At 53.2% G+C, this 16,239-nt stretch overlaps 1 protein-coding gene and 1 long non-coding RNA gene across 7 annotated transcripts; both read right to left on the reverse strand.

Moving 5' to 3' along the window:
• Positions 1-301: 301 nt before the first annotated feature.
• Positions 302-9,264, reverse strand: LOC135298404 (uncharacterized). Of its 4 annotated transcripts, none has more exons than XR_010360385.1 (3): positions 9,094-9,264; positions 911-1,043; positions 302-632 (listed from the first exon to the last, which is right to left on the reverse strand). It is a non-coding gene; the product is annotated as an uncharacterized LOC135298404 (long non-coding RNA). The 4 variants fall into 4 exon arrangements; XR_010360384.1 differs by lacking the exon at positions 9,094-9,264 and adding an exon at positions 4,221-4,283; XR_010360383.1 differs by lacking the exon at positions 9,094-9,264 and adding an exon at positions 4,029-4,114.
• A 1,439-nt stretch (positions 9,265-10,703) lies between these two features.
• Positions 10,704-12,551, reverse strand: LOC135298374 (zinc finger protein 3-like). Of its 3 annotated transcripts, none has more exons than XM_064415942.1 (3): positions 12,206-12,551; positions 11,983-12,066; positions 10,704-11,803 (listed from the first exon to the last, which is right to left on the reverse strand). In XM_064415942.1, the coding sequence occupies exons 2-3, from the start codon at positions 12,032-12,034 to the stop codon at positions 11,133-11,135; spliced, it is 723 nt and encodes a 240-aa protein (XP_064272012.1). In that variant the 5' UTR covers positions 12,035-12,066; positions 12,206-12,551; the 3' UTR covers positions 10,704-11,132. The 3 variants fall into 3 exon arrangements, with proteins under 3 accessions (XP_064272012.1, XP_064272011.1, XP_064272010.1); XM_064415941.1 differs by having other exon boundaries at positions 12,171-12,551; XM_064415940.1 differs by having other exon boundaries at positions 11,983-12,551.
• Positions 12,552-16,239: the final 3,688 nt, after the last annotated feature.

Here is a 16,239-nt window from a genome sequence, read left to right on the forward strand (position 1 = left end):
GTCCTCCATCTGCGTCACCATGTTCCACTGTAAAGAAACAGGGAGAGCAGGAACAGGCCAGCAGGAATCAATTTGGATGACTGCTGGCCAAAAGGCCACAGGACAAGTCCCACTGTCCAGGGCAACAGCTGAGATTCAGCACAGCAGGAAATGTCCTTCAGAGAGACTGTGATCCACACTAGAGCAGGATGGCACTCAGAGGCACGGCCCCACTCCCTGCTGCTCTGCAGAGGAAAAGCAAGAAGGGCAGAAAACAGCAGTTTGGTGACTGCAGTGGCTGTCCCTCCATCACTCACTTGCTTTTGTAGAGCCTGAGGGAGGCGATTAACTTTCTCTCTGATGATTTTCATTTCTTCTTCCAGCCTCTTCTTCCTTGCCTTTTTCCTAGCCTCAGATTCCTGCAGCTCTGCCTGCACATCTTCCTTGATGGTCTGTAAACAGCAATGGAGAGGAAGTTTCATGAGCGGAGTGGCTGCCATTCTTTCTCTCACCTGGTTTTGTTGGTCGCCCCTGTGCTGATGGAGATTCATCTCCTCTTGAATTCTTCTCATGTCTTCCTTGTTCTTTCTCTTCACTGCCATGATGGCACTCTGAGCTTCGGGCAGCTCTGCTTGTGGCTCTGCCTTGATGTCCTGTACACACAAATGCACAGCAAGTGACTGGGAGCTGCCATCAGGCTCAGCTTTTTCCTCTTGCAGCCTCAAAATCACATCTATTCAGCCACGAACTTTCTGCTTCCCTACCCACCTCTGCTTCCACTGCAAACCTCCTGTCCCAGTGCTGATCTCTGCAGATTCCAAGGCTCTGTGCTTTCAGTGCCTGTGGGACTCCTGGCCTCCTCAGTCCCAAGAGCTCTGTTTTATGCCCCTCTTCCTGCCCTTCCCTCTGTCACCTCGCGAGTCAGGCTTACCTGGTCATTTCCTGTGGCTCTTCCACCTGCTGCCTGAGCTGCTCTTCCTGCTCTCGGGCTGGGAACAGCTCTCCCTGAGCCTGGCATGGCATCTTTGATAAGCAGTCTGCTCCTGCTCTTTCTCTAGAAAGACCTGCACAGAAAGCAAGAGACGATGGGTTTCGACTTCCTGTGTGATATTTGTGAGCCAAGACTCAAAGGCTGATGGGCTCACACATTCCCAAAGCTCTGTGCTGCTGCTCTCCTGGGTCATTCTCTGCCCGTGGGGAGGCACAGATTCCAAAGTGACCCTGGCACTACAATCAGGGGCCATCTGGCACTGAAGCTCCAACAGCCTGTCAGGGAAGGTGTGGCATTCCTCAAGGCTCTGGTGAGGGCCTCCCTCTGCTCCTGCCATGTCCTCTTTGTCTTTCAGTAGTGACTGACACCCAGCCCTGTCCCACAGCTCCATCCTGGCTCTGCAGGTGGCTTCCTGGCTGAGCTCAGCCCTTGGGAGAGACACTTCTGCAGTTCACGTTCTCCTCAGGCCTGCACCAGCATTCCTGCCTTCCTGACATCTACACTCTTGTTAGAAATCCTGGTCATTCAGGAGATAGGGATGCGTGCAAAGATACTTTGATGTATGTCACAGAGCCTCTACAGCCGCCTCAGTATATGGAAGAGGACCAAGGTGTTTTTTCTCCCTCTTTTGTCAACTGAGAATTCTGACCAGCAGTAACAGAGACTCTCATAAGGCCCAATTAACGAATGCACTTACACACCCTTGGGGATGCCAGTGAAGGAAACCGTGTGTCCTGTAATACATGTATGACCAGAGTCACCAAACACCACTGAACCATGGAATTGTTCCACCTCTCTAGGACAAGCAGAAATTTAAAGAATTAAGTGGGGACTTCAGGGCAGAAGAGGCCAGAGGAGGAAAACAGCTTTGAGGGGAAAAAACCCATATCTGGAGGGGGAAACATCTCTGCCTGCTCAGAACTGGTACACGGAACATGTCTCTAATCCTCTCCTGAAAAGGATGCTTTAGGTGAGGTTTGCACCTCCAACATCCTTGGGCCAGAGATGGCAAAATTGAATTATGTAAAAGTTACATAGATAGATAGATAGATAGATAGATAGATAGATAGATAGACAGACAGACAGACAGGTAGATCTCACTACTATAATCTGTCTTTACTGTCCTCTCTCACATCAAAACTTGGTAGGCAGTGCCCCCACTCAGCAGCAATCCTGAGATTGCTGTCCTGTTACTGCAATAAACCACACTCTTGGGGAATCTGGAGCTTGTAGGTACTTATGGAAAACGATTGACCCAGAGCATTGCACTGAGAACTGCACTCTTTCTGCATCTGTGCTTGAGCAAGTTCTTCTCTTGGACTCAACCACACTGACACTGCTGAAGTGGCTGTAATCAGAAATGCTGCCCAGCCCCTCCCAGCCCCTCTGATCTCTGAGGACCAGTTGGAATAAAAGGCCAATGATATCCTGCTCAATTCCCGAACACAAAACAAATTGATTCCCTGGGCTGCAAAAAGCCACAGGCGTTGATAACCTGAAAGTGATCTCAAATGCCATACTGGCTGGCCAAGAAATACACAGTTTCATCTGTACCAAGGTGCTAGCACTGAATGATGTCTTGTCATGCAAAACTCTTTCATCCTACAGCAGTGACACCTTAGAAATTAAAATTCTAGCAGAACCAGTACCAGTCCTGTAAAAGGGCAGAAAATAATGAGGAAAAGCAGCATGGATGGGAAAAAAAGAAAATGAAGAAACCTCATTCTGCAAGCAAAGACAAAACAGCTGTTAAAAAAAAGGGGGGAAAAAGTAACTACAAAAAGTGGCTAAAATAGTTCAGTGGAGAGAGTAGAAGCTGAAGGTCCCCTCACGAGCCTCCCGTTGTCCAGGCTAAAGCTTCCTCAGCACCTCGTCACTGGGCTTGTGCTCCACACCCTTGCCCAGCTCCTGTGTCCTTCTCTGCACCCGCTCCAGCCCCTCAGTGACGTTCTGCTTCACAGGGCCCACAACTGCACACAGCAGTCACTGCAGCTGCGGCCGCAGCGCTGCCCAGCACAGGCCGACGCTCACTGCCCTGCTCCTGCTGCCCCTCTGCTGCTCACACAGCCCACCCTGCCCTTGGCCTTCTTGGCCACCTGGCCACAGGCTGCCTCACGTTCAGCTGCTCTGGACGGGCAGCACCCCTGGCTCCTTTTGGCCCACACAGCTGGCCAGCCACAAAGTTGCCCATCTGACTTCAAATACTGCATCCTCCATTTCAACACGTCCCTCCTGTGCAGAGCAACACAAGACCGCACTCAAGGACTTGCAGCTTCACCCCCACTCCAGGCTCCAAGGCACTTTCCAAAGCTGCAGACTTCACCGCGAAACAGATCCACAGAAACTCGCCGCTTCTGCCTTTTGCCTGACAAGAAGGCTTCGCAACTGCGCGGTTCCTTTCCTTGGCCACATGGGACAGAAATGGCCCCCCACAGCTTCAGGGACAGTGCAGTCATCTCCTTGCAGCTTATCAAAAGCCAAAAGACAGCTGGGCCAAAAGAGTCTGTACGAGTGAAGAACTCCCTCAGGAATACTGCAGAACACTTCCACAAGCCAACCACACCTTTCCACGATGGAAAAACCAACATAGCCCTGGGATCTCCAGCACTGCCATGTGTGCCCTTGGCCAAAGCACTGCAGAAGCCCAGAGATAGAGCGTCACTGAGTCAGGCAGCCAAAGGGTCATCCAGAGCCCCCAGCTCTTCGGTGCCTCAGCATGACAGGTTAAAGGCCAATTTTGAGCCGTCACTGCCCGCAGGAAATGGCTACATCCTGCAGGACTCCAGCACTCGGCATCCTTGGCCAGCAACACAAAGTGCTGGCTGCTCAGAAACTTGCACCTCTGCCTTGCACTAAAGACAGCAGCACCCACAACTGGCACTTAGTCTCTTGGAATGATCGGGCTGTGCTGTGAGCACAGCTGGATGCATGTGGTTGTCCTGCTCACTTTGCTCCTTTTTGGCTTCTTGTCCAGGAGCAGAGGGAGCCAGGGGAGAGACGGCTGTTGCTTTTGTCATCTGTGGCAAGACAGAATCATGAGGGACAGGCTGTTACCTACCATTTCTAACCTAATTTCTCCTCGCATCTACAACCAGAACTTCTAAGGAGAACTCATCAACTGTGTCACAATGGTCTTTTGGTTCCATGACCCCCCAATGCATCATAATGGTCTCCACAGTTCTATGAGGCCCCTTGGTGTCACAATGGACCCTCTGTAGATGGGGCCTCACAGTGTCACAATGGTCCCTACCTTCCATGGAACCATACAGCTTTAGTATGGTCCCCCTGTTCCATGAGGCGAGCGAAATATCACAGTGCTCTCCATGATTCCATGAAGCCCAACAGTGTAACAATGGTCCCTTGGTCTCACAGGGCCCCACAGTGTCACAATGGTCCCTTGGTCTCACAAGGCCTCACGGTGTCACAATGGTCCATGCATTCCATGAGCCCTGTGCTCCTGCATTCCCCCCTCCCCTTCTCAGGCCGCCCGGCCAGCTCAGAAATGCTCCTTGGGCCTCGGCCTTGGCCAACAGCCCCTGGGCTCAGCTCCTCTGCAGCTCAGCACAAACACTGTCTGCTCCAGGCTCTGCTGCTGCCCAACCAGCTCCTGGTTGCTGTAGGAACAGCCCTGGGAACCGGTTTTGTTCCCTCAGTGCCACAACATGCCTGTTCTCACACTGCCAAAGAAAGCTGTTGATGCCAAGTGCGGCCAGGAGGAACCATTGCTGTGACTGAAGTCCCTCTCTTGGGGCCCTACAAACAGCGCTGCAAAAGGAGCCCCTTGGAGCTCTCCCGGGCCAGCGACTCCCTCTGAGTGGGGCCTCTCCCAGCCAGGAACTCTCCCGTTTGCTGCACTCGGGGATCCTGAACAAGGACAGAGCCTGGGCTGATCCCCCCACTCCTCCAGGCTCAACCCTTCACCCACTGGGGAGATGCCAAAGCATCCACAGGGAGCATTTCCTGCCCTCAGGGGAATTTCTCACAGGTGCCTTGCACTGACTCTTTGTGTCTGTGTGCACACAGGAGTGCCTGTGCTGGGGAAATGTGGCAGAAATGCTGCTCTCGGAGGGGTTGGAGTGCCTTGGATAGCTGACCCAGTCAGATATCCAGTTTTCAGTAAGTAAGGTTACGTCACGAGGTCTAAGCTAAGTTAAACGCGGCTAAGAGTTGTTCTTTTACTAAGTTGTTAAGTGTAATTTAAGTTATTAGCTAAATTAAATATTGTGAAGTGTTATTCCTTGGTTAAATGCTAAATCATAGGTTATAAATTAGGTTAAATACTGTTAAGTGCTGTTCTTTTATTAAACTCTGATGTTTAAGGTATCAGTTAAGGTTAAGGTATAAGTTCAGTCCTGTTAAGTTTAAGCTCTGTTAAGCTTTAAGGCCATATGCCTTTTATCCTTGCCCTCACTGTCCTTGTGTCACACACACACACACACACACACACAAGGACAGTTCTCAATTCATTTCTGCTTTGATTGCCTGGATTTTGTTTGGTTTTGTTGTTGCTTTGTTTCATTGCTGTGCCTGAAGTGTCCAGTTAGGAGCAGAGTGACTCTTGCCAAAGAACTTTGTGGTGCCATTGCTTAATATTAAATCTGGTTTTTGCTGATCCCTTGCAGGGATTTTTTCAGTGCTCTAAAGCCCTCATTTGTAGCAGGGTGAAGGAGCCCTGGCCCAGGCTCTGGCCCTGGGGGACACGGGGACACTGCCGGGGGGCCCCTGTCCCCCTGTCCCACCCCCCAGGGCCCAGCCCCCGTCCCCGTGTCAGGCTCTGGGGTCGATCTCGTGGAACATCCTCTGGGGGAGGCTGCGGCGCCGGGGGCGGGGGGACAGGGGGGACAGGGGACCCCGCTGTGCACGAGCAGTGTTGGACTGCTCTGGGGGAATTGTGAGGGGGGCTGGGGCAGAGTGACCTCCCCAGTGACCTCACACAGCCCCTGTGAGGTCACACAGCTCCTGTGATGTCACACAGCATCCTGTGATGTCACACAGCCATCCTGTGATGACACAGCCCCTTGTGATGTCACAGCCCATATTGTGATGTCACAGATAATGCTGTGATACCACACAACCTACCCTGGGATGTCACACAGCCATTCTATGATTTCACAGGGAGGTCTGTGATGTCACACACATACCCTGTGATGGCAGAGTCCATTCTATGATGTCCAGCCTATGATATAACAGAGCCTAATGTGCGATGTCACAGGCAACTCTGTGATGACACACACAACTGCTCTGTGATGTCACAGCCTGCTCTGTGATGTCACAAAGCCCCTTAATAATATCATGGGCCAGTGCTGGAATACCATTCTGTGATATCATAGAGCTGCACTGTGATGTCACAGAAGATTCAGTGATGTCACAAACTCACCATGTGATATCACAGACTTTTCTGTGATGTCACAGCTGGTCCTGTGATGTTACTCAGTCACACAGGGATGTCATAACTTCCTCAGTGATGTCACAAATCCCTCTCTGTGATGTCATACTGCCAACGTAATATAACAGCACACACTTTCACATCACAGCCTGCTCTATGTCATACAGCCATGCCATGATGTCACAGCCTGCTCTGTGATGTAAGACATTCCCCTCTATGATGGTGTAGCTGCTTGCTGACCTCAAACAACAAACTGTGATGTCACAGCCCAATCTGTGACCTCACACAGCCCACTCTGTGCTGTCACACAGCCCCTTGCTGACATCACAGCTGCTCTGTGCCTCTAGGACACAGCCACAGAGGTGCTGCTGTGACACAGCCCCCTCTGGGACATCCCCCAGCCCCTGCCAGTGCTGAGCCCCTGTCAGCTCTGCCTGTGCCCTGCTGGTGTCCCTGAGCTGCCCTGGCAGTGCCCCAGCCCTGCTGGGCTGTGCCCAGGAGCTGCTCCTGGCCAGAGCTGTCTCTCTGCAGTGCTGCCCTTGCCAGGAGCTGCCTCTGGGCCAGGAGCCCGGCCCAGCTCAGCAACACAGACACAGCAGCAGGACTTTAATCACCCTCTGGGGCTTTGCTGCTCTTTGCATCAGACTCAGTACCTCAGTGTGTGCTCAAAAACCTCTTAACAACTCAAAGTGAGATTGAAACACAGAAGATTTCTTGAAGGGTTAATGGTCCCATTGAAGGACAGGTCTGAGAAAGTGTCCCCAGGTTGAAGCCAGAGAAGAACACTGGAGGCACTGAAGACAGCTGGGGACAAGCAAGACAAATGTGTCTCTGATCCTGAGCAATCCTGCGCCTCTGTCCCTGCAGGCTGTCGTCATCCCCTGGCTGCCCCACCTGGCTGGCCCCTTCCTTTGCTGACAGCTCTGCCTCCTGCCTGCCTCTGCCTGCCCACACAAATTCTTGGGCTGCTCCAGGCTCCTTCTGGGGGACGTGTTGCACCACAGCCCTGCCCTGGCAGGGAAACTCCTTTCTCCCGCTGTCCAGTCTGGGCCTCCCCAGCTGCCCTTGGTGCCATTATTGCCTTCTCATGATTATATCCTCTATGAAGAAAAGCTCCAGCCTCTCTGACACCACCCTTCAATCCCTCCCAGGCTTTTCCTGTTCTGTCCTCAGTCTCCACACCACTGAGCCCAGAGCCACCACCTTCTACCTCCTGCTTATGTGATGAGGCCTCCAAACCCCATCTTGGGAGATTTCTGGGTCCTCTCCAAAGTCTGTGAAAATGGAAGAATAGTGGTTGAAATTATTTTTTCCCAAATCTTGCAGTGACAGAACAAGGGCCAGTATCTCTGAACTGAATGAGGGTGGATTTCATTTGTTAGAAGGAGGAAATATTTTCCAATTATGAGAGTGGCACAAAACTGCAATTATTTTTCCAGAGAAGTGGATTCCTCATCCCAGGAATTCTCCAAGAGCAGGAGCTTTGTGCAACCTGACCCAATGAAACCCTCTCATCCCCAAGCACAGAATTCCTGTTGTGTGGGTTCTCTGATGTGCTGGGTGCCCTCACAAAGCTTCTGGCCAGAATGTCTGCTGAGGGCAGCCAGGCTGCTGCAGGGGCAGTGACCTCACAGCCATCACCATGGCAGCCCTGTCCCCTGGGCCTGGCTCTCCCCTTTCCTCTGCGCCTGCCTTGTCTCTGCTGGCATGAAGAGTTTTGTCATGAATATATTGTCCCCAAGGTGCTGGGGCCAATGGCTTCCCAGGCAGGCTCCTGGAGCAGAAGTGGCTTTTCAGAGCCCAGGCAGATATGAGCCCTGATGCAGCAGCTCTGCAGTGCTGGCCACCAGGCCGGGCTGCCAAGGGAGGCTTCTGGCCATGCCCTGCAAGCAGCTGCTGCTGCCAAGGTGCCTTTGGTGCCTCAGGCTCTGCCTGGCCCAGCTCCCAGCACGGCACTCTGCCCTTGTGCCCGAGCCCTTCCCTGTGCTGGGGCTGGCCTGGGGCTTTTCCTGCAGCGGGACCTGCCCTGCTGATGGCACAGGAAAGGCAGTTCCTGCTGGAGCAGGAGGCTCTGCCTGCAATGGGCTCCAACAACTCCAGCAAGGCCCTGTTTGCAAAGCCCCAGTGGGAAATTAAGGAGGGGGGGGTCATGCTGCTTTTGGGGTGAATAATGCTGAAAGCAGCCTGATTCCTCCATCCCAATGTTCCACATCCTCAGAGGGAGCTGTAGCTGTGGCAGAGCTGGAAAAATCCCTAGAGAAAGGAACAACCAAGGGACTGCACTGAGAGCTTCTGCAGAGCTGCTGAGCTGGCCCAGCCTGGGCACATCTGACTGACATGGCAGCACTTCAGACTAGAAAAGCCCCATTCCAAATTGTAATGGCAGTATCTCCTCACATTTCCCTTCTTGGGGGTTGTGGAGATTCCTCCCTGGAGCGGGGACAACCCTCAAGGTCACTGCTCCAGGCTGAACCAAAGGGATTTGCCCACGGTCATTGGTCTGGCGGAGTGACATCAATCTCTGCTTAAATAACTGGTTTTGTTTTAATAAAGTTGCTTTGAAATCACATCCAAGTGCTCTATACAATATAATATGTTACCACTCTTATATCTTGGTGTAATTATTTCTTATTAAGATAATTTTGTCTCATGATTGCTATAATAGATATTTATATAAATATCACTGGTTTGCCATCCTTAATCCTATGGGACAAATTCTGTAAAGGTTTAACTCTACCTTGATAATTCTTTACACATGAACACTTGAAAAGTCTGAGGACTGGACTGGAAGCAGCTGCTCCAAGGCTCCTCTCACAAAAGGAGCTTAGAAATCCTGGAGGTCCTTGGGGGTACTTGGGTGTCGATATGACAATCTGGTCAGAGACAGAGAAAAATAATAAGCTTTCCCATGAATTGTTCTGGGAACTTTTCGAGAGCTGAAGAAAAAGAATTGTAAATTATCCACAGGTGGTATTTGTAATAAGATGGTTTTTTTTCATAAAGTTGTTTGCTGAAGGATGTTGTCTTAATTAGCCAATCATGTTAAATGTGTTGAATAAATGATCAATGAGATCCACCTGTAGCAAACCAAGGTATAAAAGAAGATAATTGAAAAAAGAAGTGGCTTTTAGCCTTTAGCTTTCTGGTCTGAATCTGTGTCATCTCTGACTCAATGGTGATATTTGGGGATCTGTGAGGGCTATTGGGGGTCCTCTCTGCATGTCGTGTCCTAACGGGAGCTTCTCCAATAAGCTTTGTCTGAAGCTCCCACTGTGCCCATGACAGGAACCCCTGTGAGTGTCTGGGGCATCCTGGTTCATTGGCAGCCTGGGGACTCCTGGGATGTCACTATGGAATGGCTGTGACTGTCTCTGAGCACAGGGCTCTTTACCATCCCCAGAAACCCCTGGGAGGTGTCCATGGAGCCCCTGTCTCTGCCTGTGACATTCCAGCTCTTGAACAGCATGGAGACTCTTGGAAAGCCCCCATGGAACCCCTCTGAGTGTCTGTGACAAATCTGATCCTTAGCAGGCAACCATCACCAGGACCTATTTCTGTGGTCAGTATCCACGGCAACCATCACCAGCCCCCTGTTGCTAAGGTCAGTTTCCATGGCAACCATCCCCAGCCCCTGTTGCTAAGGTCAGTTTCCATGGCAACCATCCCCAGTCCCCTGTTGCTATGGTCAGTTTCCATGGCAACCATCCCCAGCCCCCTCTTGCCATGCTCAGTCCCTTGGCAGCTCCATGCAGACCCCATGCCTGGGGTGGTTGCCATGGACACCAGCTCAGCCCTGCAGCCAGAGCCCGTTGCCATGGCAACCATTGGCAGCCCCATCCCCAGGGTCATGGGATCCCAGATCCACAGAATTGGCTGAGCTGGGAGGGACCCATTGGGATCCTGGAGTCCAACTGCTGGCCCTGCACAGGACACCCCAACAATGCCAGCCTGGGCCTGGCAGCGCTGGCCAAACGCTGCTGGAGCTCAGAGAGCCCTGGAGCTGGGAGCCTTCCCTGGGGAGCCTGGGCACTGCCCCAGCAGCCTCTGGGCAAAAACCTTTTCCTGAGATCCAACCTGAGCCTGCCCCGACTCAGCTGCAGCCGTTCCCTCCAGTCCTGTCCCTGGGCACCAGAGGAAAGAGATTCCCACAGCCCCAGCCAGGGACCCGCTCCCAAGGCTGTTGCCATGGCCAGCAGGTCTGGGACCAGCTGGGATGCTTGGTTTCCACGGGCTGGGGTTTAGGAATGGGATTCCCCAATTTCCTGCTCTGGCTAAAACCGCGCTGCCGCTCGTTGCCCTCCCACCTCCCATAGAAAGCACAAAAGGATCCTGGGCTGGGGTAAGAACAGTTTACTGGGAACAGCTACGAGACAAACAACAAACAGGAATAGAATCAATACTGGTAACAGAAGGGAAAAGAAAAACTTTCCACAGGGAAAACCAAAACACAACTCACTGGGCCATCCTGGCCATGTATTTCCTCCTGCCTGGGAAGGACACCCTTCTCCTCAGGGAGAGAGAAAGAGACCCTTCCGTGACCCTGGCAATGACCTGAGAAGAGAGTGAATATAATGACACGGCCCTAGCCAGACCCTCATGTTCTTCGATCCCACATCATGTGGTGCAGGGGCAGGAAAAGGGACAGATGTCTTCCCAGCATGGATCACAGTGAACATGGATCACAGGTCTCTTCCCAACATGGGTACTTCAATTGATTATGAAGTTGAAGCCAGGAACAAAGCTCTCCCTGCAGCTGGGGCATTTGCAGGGCTTCCCTTACTGGTGCTTCCTTTGGTGTCTGGTTAAGTTAGAACTGTGGGTGAAGCTCTTCCCACAAATGGGGCACTCGTAGGGCCTCTCCCCAGTGTGGATGCGCTGGTGTCTGATGAGGTGGGAGTTGTACTTGAAGCCCTTCCCGCAGTCGGGGCAACGGAAGGGCCTCTCCTGTATGTGAATTCTCTCATGCAGGAGGAGATTGGAGCTGGTTTGGAACCTCTTCTGGCACACAGGACACTCATAGGGCCTCTCCCCAGTGTGGATGCGTTGGTGGTTGACAAGTTTTGAGCTGCAGCTGAAGCCCTTCCCACACTCCCCACACTCGTAGGCCCATTCCCCAGTGTGGTTCATCTGGTGTCTGATCAGGTGGGAGCTCTGCCTGAAGCTCTTCCCACACTCCAAGCACTTGTAGGGCTTCTCCCCATCACGAAGCTGCTCATGAGCCACCAGCTCTGAGCTCTGGCTGAAGCTCTGCCCACATTCCTGGCACAGGGTAGGCATTTCCCCCTCAAAGCATCCTGGGCTGGATTTGCAGGCCCTCCTCCTGTGGGATCTCAGGGGCTTTTCCTCCCCCTTGGATTCCTGCCCCGTGGTGTTGCTCAAAACAGCCTCTTCCATGAGGTTCTGCCTTGGAGATTTGTCCTCCCTGGTCTCCATCCTCAGCTCCTTGTCTGGGGGAGGAAGGACAAGGTGAAGATAGGATTTGCCTCCGTGCCACAGGGAAGGGGAAAGAGATCTCCCCAGTGCATCCCAAGCAGGACGGCATTGGCTGAGGGGTTGTCCTGCAGCCAGGGGCCATGCTGGGCTGGAGCAGGAGAGAGGGGGAAAGGGGCACTGACTTCCTCCTCACCTGCCTGGGTGTCCTGGGGCATCTTCCTCTTCTTCACAGCCTCCTCCTCCATCCGGCCAAGGTTTGGCAATGGGTAATTCTGGTCTGAGGAAAAATACAATGTATAAGCACATTGGGTTAAGGGGTTCCTCCTGCCCAAGTCCATCTCTGGTGTTGCGGCACATCCACAATGAGCCCCTATGAGCAACCTGCACTCCCAGAGCCCAGAGCACGCTTGCTTAACCTGCTGATGGACAAGGCCAGAGACGGGTCTGTGTGCACAGCTCCAAACGCAGTTTATTGCAATGTAGAGGGGCCAGGGACAGAGACAAAATGGGGCTGAGGACACAGGGTTTGATAAGGGGGGAAAGGGGCGGGTCTGAGGGCCAAGGGCCAATGGGAACTGAGCACAGGTGGTGCAGAGGAGGGGCAGCCAACTGGGGAACCAATGAGGTAACAGGGGCGGAGCATTGCAGTAAACCGGGACCAAGAGAGGGGAGAACATTCTAGGCGGAGTACATATAAGGAAAAATGGCAGCTGGACTGGGTGATACCCATGAAGCTGCTGCATTCACATGAGCCTGAAAATGCTGATGGTGAGACCATTGTCCTCAGAGGGGTGTCTCTCTCTGACTCTGGTCACCTTTGCCCTGAGCTATTGCAGTTCCAATGTTGGCCCCTGTGCCTGCACACTCTAGAAGTCACCAGGAATTTGGTGCCCATGTAAGCCTCCAAGACACCAAGATTTATTCCCCCAAAATACACAAATGACCAAGATTCAGCAAGAAACCCCAACCCTTAGTTTCCCCTCTCTGGTCTCTCCACTTTGGGCTCCTGGAGGCCCCCTGTCTGGGTTGCTGCGGGTCAGGTTTGTATTGGTGTTCCCCTCTCTGGGCTGCTGGGGCTCCTGGCAATCCCACAGGTTCCCCTTCTCTGGGCTCACCACTTTGGCATCACAGGCATCCCAGGGGTCAGCACTGGCCGGGGTCCCTGTTTCAGAGTCCTGGGGTATCCATGGCTCCCCCTGTCCATGCTGCCAACATGTCCAGGCTTCTGGAGCACCCCCAGCTCTCGCATTGCCCGTTTCTGCTCCCCCAGTGCCGGTTTCCCTGCCAGCCCTGCCGGTCCCGGGCGATCCCCAGGTGGCTCTGGGCTGACAGTGCAGCCCCTGGGCCGGGCAGAGCCAGCCCCAGCACGGGGGGACCCTGCATCCTCCGCTGCCTCGGCAGCCGCGCCCAGCGCCGGGCACGGAGCTCGGGCAGCCCCCGCCGCCCCCTGCCCAGGGAGCCCCGGGGACCCCCGCAGCCGGGGCTGGCTCTGAGCGAGGCGGCCCCGAGCCCGGCTGCGTGGCCAGGGGGGCACGGCGAGCCCGGGGCCTCTGCGCCAGCGCTTCCCCCGCTCTCCCTCAGCCTTTGCCCGGCCCGGCCCCCGAGCACAGAGCTCTGCCCGGGGCTCCCGGCCCGAGGGGCGGCTCCGGGCCCGCCCGGCCGCTCCCGGCTCCCACAGCCCGCCCGGGACCGCCAACAAAACATCCCAGCACCAAATCCACAAACCAGCCACTGCCACCCTGTCCTGCTGCGCCTTCCCAGGGACCCCAACCCCGCGGCAATGCCCCCGGTGCATCGGGACAAAAAGCTGCTCCAGCCCCTCGGAAGCCCCAGCTGCGGCCCGTCCCTGGCACAGCGGTCCCGGCAGCTGCCCCGCTGCCGCAGCTGCGGCTCTGGAGCAGGGAGGCTCTGCGGGACCCCCGGGCTGGGCCCCCTCCCAGCCCGTGCCCGCCCCGCACCTTCAGCCCGGCCTCTCTCGCTGCTCCGGCTCCTGCACAGTCCCCGCTCTCCATTCCTTGGCCCCCGGGGCTCTCCTCTGGGGCTCCTACAACACCCGGCAATGGAAAATAATCGATTTTGGTGCTCTCCGGACAGGCCACAACTGAAACTTTGTTCCCTTTGCTTGGCTGCAGGGACCCCAGGGCGTTTTCTGCACACAGTCCCAGCCCCCAGCGCTTGCTGAAGGCGCTCCTTGTAAATGTCACCGTGCCAGGGCCCTGTCCTTGCTGTCACCTGCTGGGGCTGGCCATGCACAGAGCTCCTGGACTTGCATTTCCAGCTGCTGTGCAGCCAAAGCTGAGGCATCTGCAGCTGCCTGAATGCAAAAACTGCAATAGGAGCCTCTCTCCAGGGGGAAATCTCCCCTCGTGTGCCAGCCCCTGGCAATGCTGCCATTCTCTGCTGCTGCTGCTGCTGCTGCTGCTGCTGGGGCACTCGGGGCTCTGGCTGAGCAGCAAAGGTGACCCTGAGCCAGGAGCTTTCCTTGGCTGCAGCAAAGCCTCAGCACACAAAGCCCTTCCCGGCGCTGTGCCCTGCACCAGCAGGGATTGTGCCAGCTGAGCTGACCCAAAATTTCTTCTCCCAGGCAGCTTTAGGACACGCGACATGGAGAAGCCAGAGCCCAGTCTCAGCTTTGTGCAGTCCTCCAGAAGAATCCTATGTGTGAAGCAGCCTGGGAACAGGGTTTGGTGTCAGGGGAGGGGAACTCAGAGCCCTTTTCTGCCCTGTGGGCTGAGGGTCTGCATTTGCAATGGCCCTGCAGCTGCCAAAGGGGCTCAGCTGAGAACAGTTCTGCTGAAAGTCTGTCCTAAACCTGCTTTTCCTGCAAATGTGCTTAATGAATCCTCAACTTTTGTAACTCCCTGTCTTGTGTGAGTGCAGGTGTGACAGCTGAAGGATGGAAGAGCTCTGCTGGGGGGAAGTTCTCTTTTTCTTTTTCTTGGTTTTTTTTTTCCCTTTGGTTTGGTTTTAATCTTTGTTTTGGTTTGGTTTGTTTATTTTTGTTGGCTTTTATTTTTTTTGTTTGGGTTGGGTTTTTTTTTTTTTGTTTTTGTTGTTGCTTAGGTGATAGGTTTTTTGTTTTCATATAGTGTTGTTAGTTTTTTTGTTGGTTTTCTGCAACTGTGTCTGACACCTGTCTGTGGCACTGTGCAGGTGGCCAGAGGGACCTTCCCCAAGCTGTGTGCAGAGGAATCCACATCAGCCTAGGCCGGGCTGGTGTCCTAGGTTGACTATATGATGCTTTTATCCCCAATCGTCTTGTTCTGTTTATACTGAATAATAAGTTTTACACCTTTAAGACTCTCTTCCAGACAGTGAGGAGGGGATGGAAGAAGCGCGCAGTTTGTTTTCAGACTGCTCTCACTCCTCCACATTCCTGCTCCTGGACTGTGTTGTCTGCGGATGGACAGACAGCCGGACAGAGCTGCTTTTTCCCTTTTTTTTTTTTTTGCTTTTAGTTAGTTTTAGCTAGCTGAGGCAAAGAAGCTCCCTGGACTGTGTTTTTTTCCTTTTTGCTTGGGCCTGTTCAAGCCTGCTCTGCACTCAACACCCAGAAGAGCACTGGGAGCTCCACCTGTGGCCCCCCTGGCCAGGCCTGGGCAGCAACATTTCCAGCACCAGAGAGACTGATCAGAGACTGAGTGAGCCGAGCTGCAACCCGGGGAGGGGACTGTTCTGAGTTTGTTTTCTTTGGAGCAGTGAGAAGTTTTATCGTTTAATATTGTTTGGTTTCTATTGTTTAATAAACAGTTTTCTTTCCACTTTTTCTCCAAGGAGATATTTTCTCCTGAACCGGTTGGAGGGGGGAGGGGCAATTGAATCTGCTTTTGTAGAGAAGCCCCTTTGGGGGTTATCTCCCAAACTTGCCCTAAACCAAGACAAATACAGCTAGTGGTGCCCAACGCGTGGCTTGAGAAAGTGGAAAAGAACCCTTTATTGATTGCAGATTGGTTGTGCTTGCTGTGTAGTAGGTTAAAGCACACAGTAGCCATGTTATTTGAATTTGTAATGTCTCTTGGGGAGGCCTTTATGTGGCTCTGGTCTCTAGACCTTTTTGAGGTTTCAATACCTTTCTGGTCACTAGGATTATTGTCCCTATCATGTAGTTTTTGCGGTAAAGGGGCATGGATTAGATTAGCTATTGTGTTAGCCTTGGTGATAATGATTTATAGGGCGTTTACAAAGATACTGGCGTCTGTTTACGATATGTATGGTTTATGGTTTCTTCGTCCCACCCTGCATCCCAGTTGTAGCAGTATGTTTTGGGAATTTATTAGTAATTGCACCCAGCTGGTTAGAGGAGGAGCAGGGAATGAGGCTTTCCAGCCTTTCCTTTCCTTCTTCTCCTTTGAATCTGTTATGTCACTTGTAGAGAATGTTCAGTTTCCCCTGAATATTAAAGAGACCATCTTTCTGGCATTTAATCTGGTAGGCTTCCTCTATATGGTCT

This window comes from Passer domesticus, chromosome 4 (genome assembly GCF_036417665.1).
Source record: "Passer domesticus isolate bPasDom1 chromosome 4, bPasDom1.hap1, whole genome shotgun sequence".
NCBI classification, from domain to species: Eukaryota; Metazoa; Chordata; class Aves; order Passeriformes; family Passeridae; genus Passer; species Passer domesticus.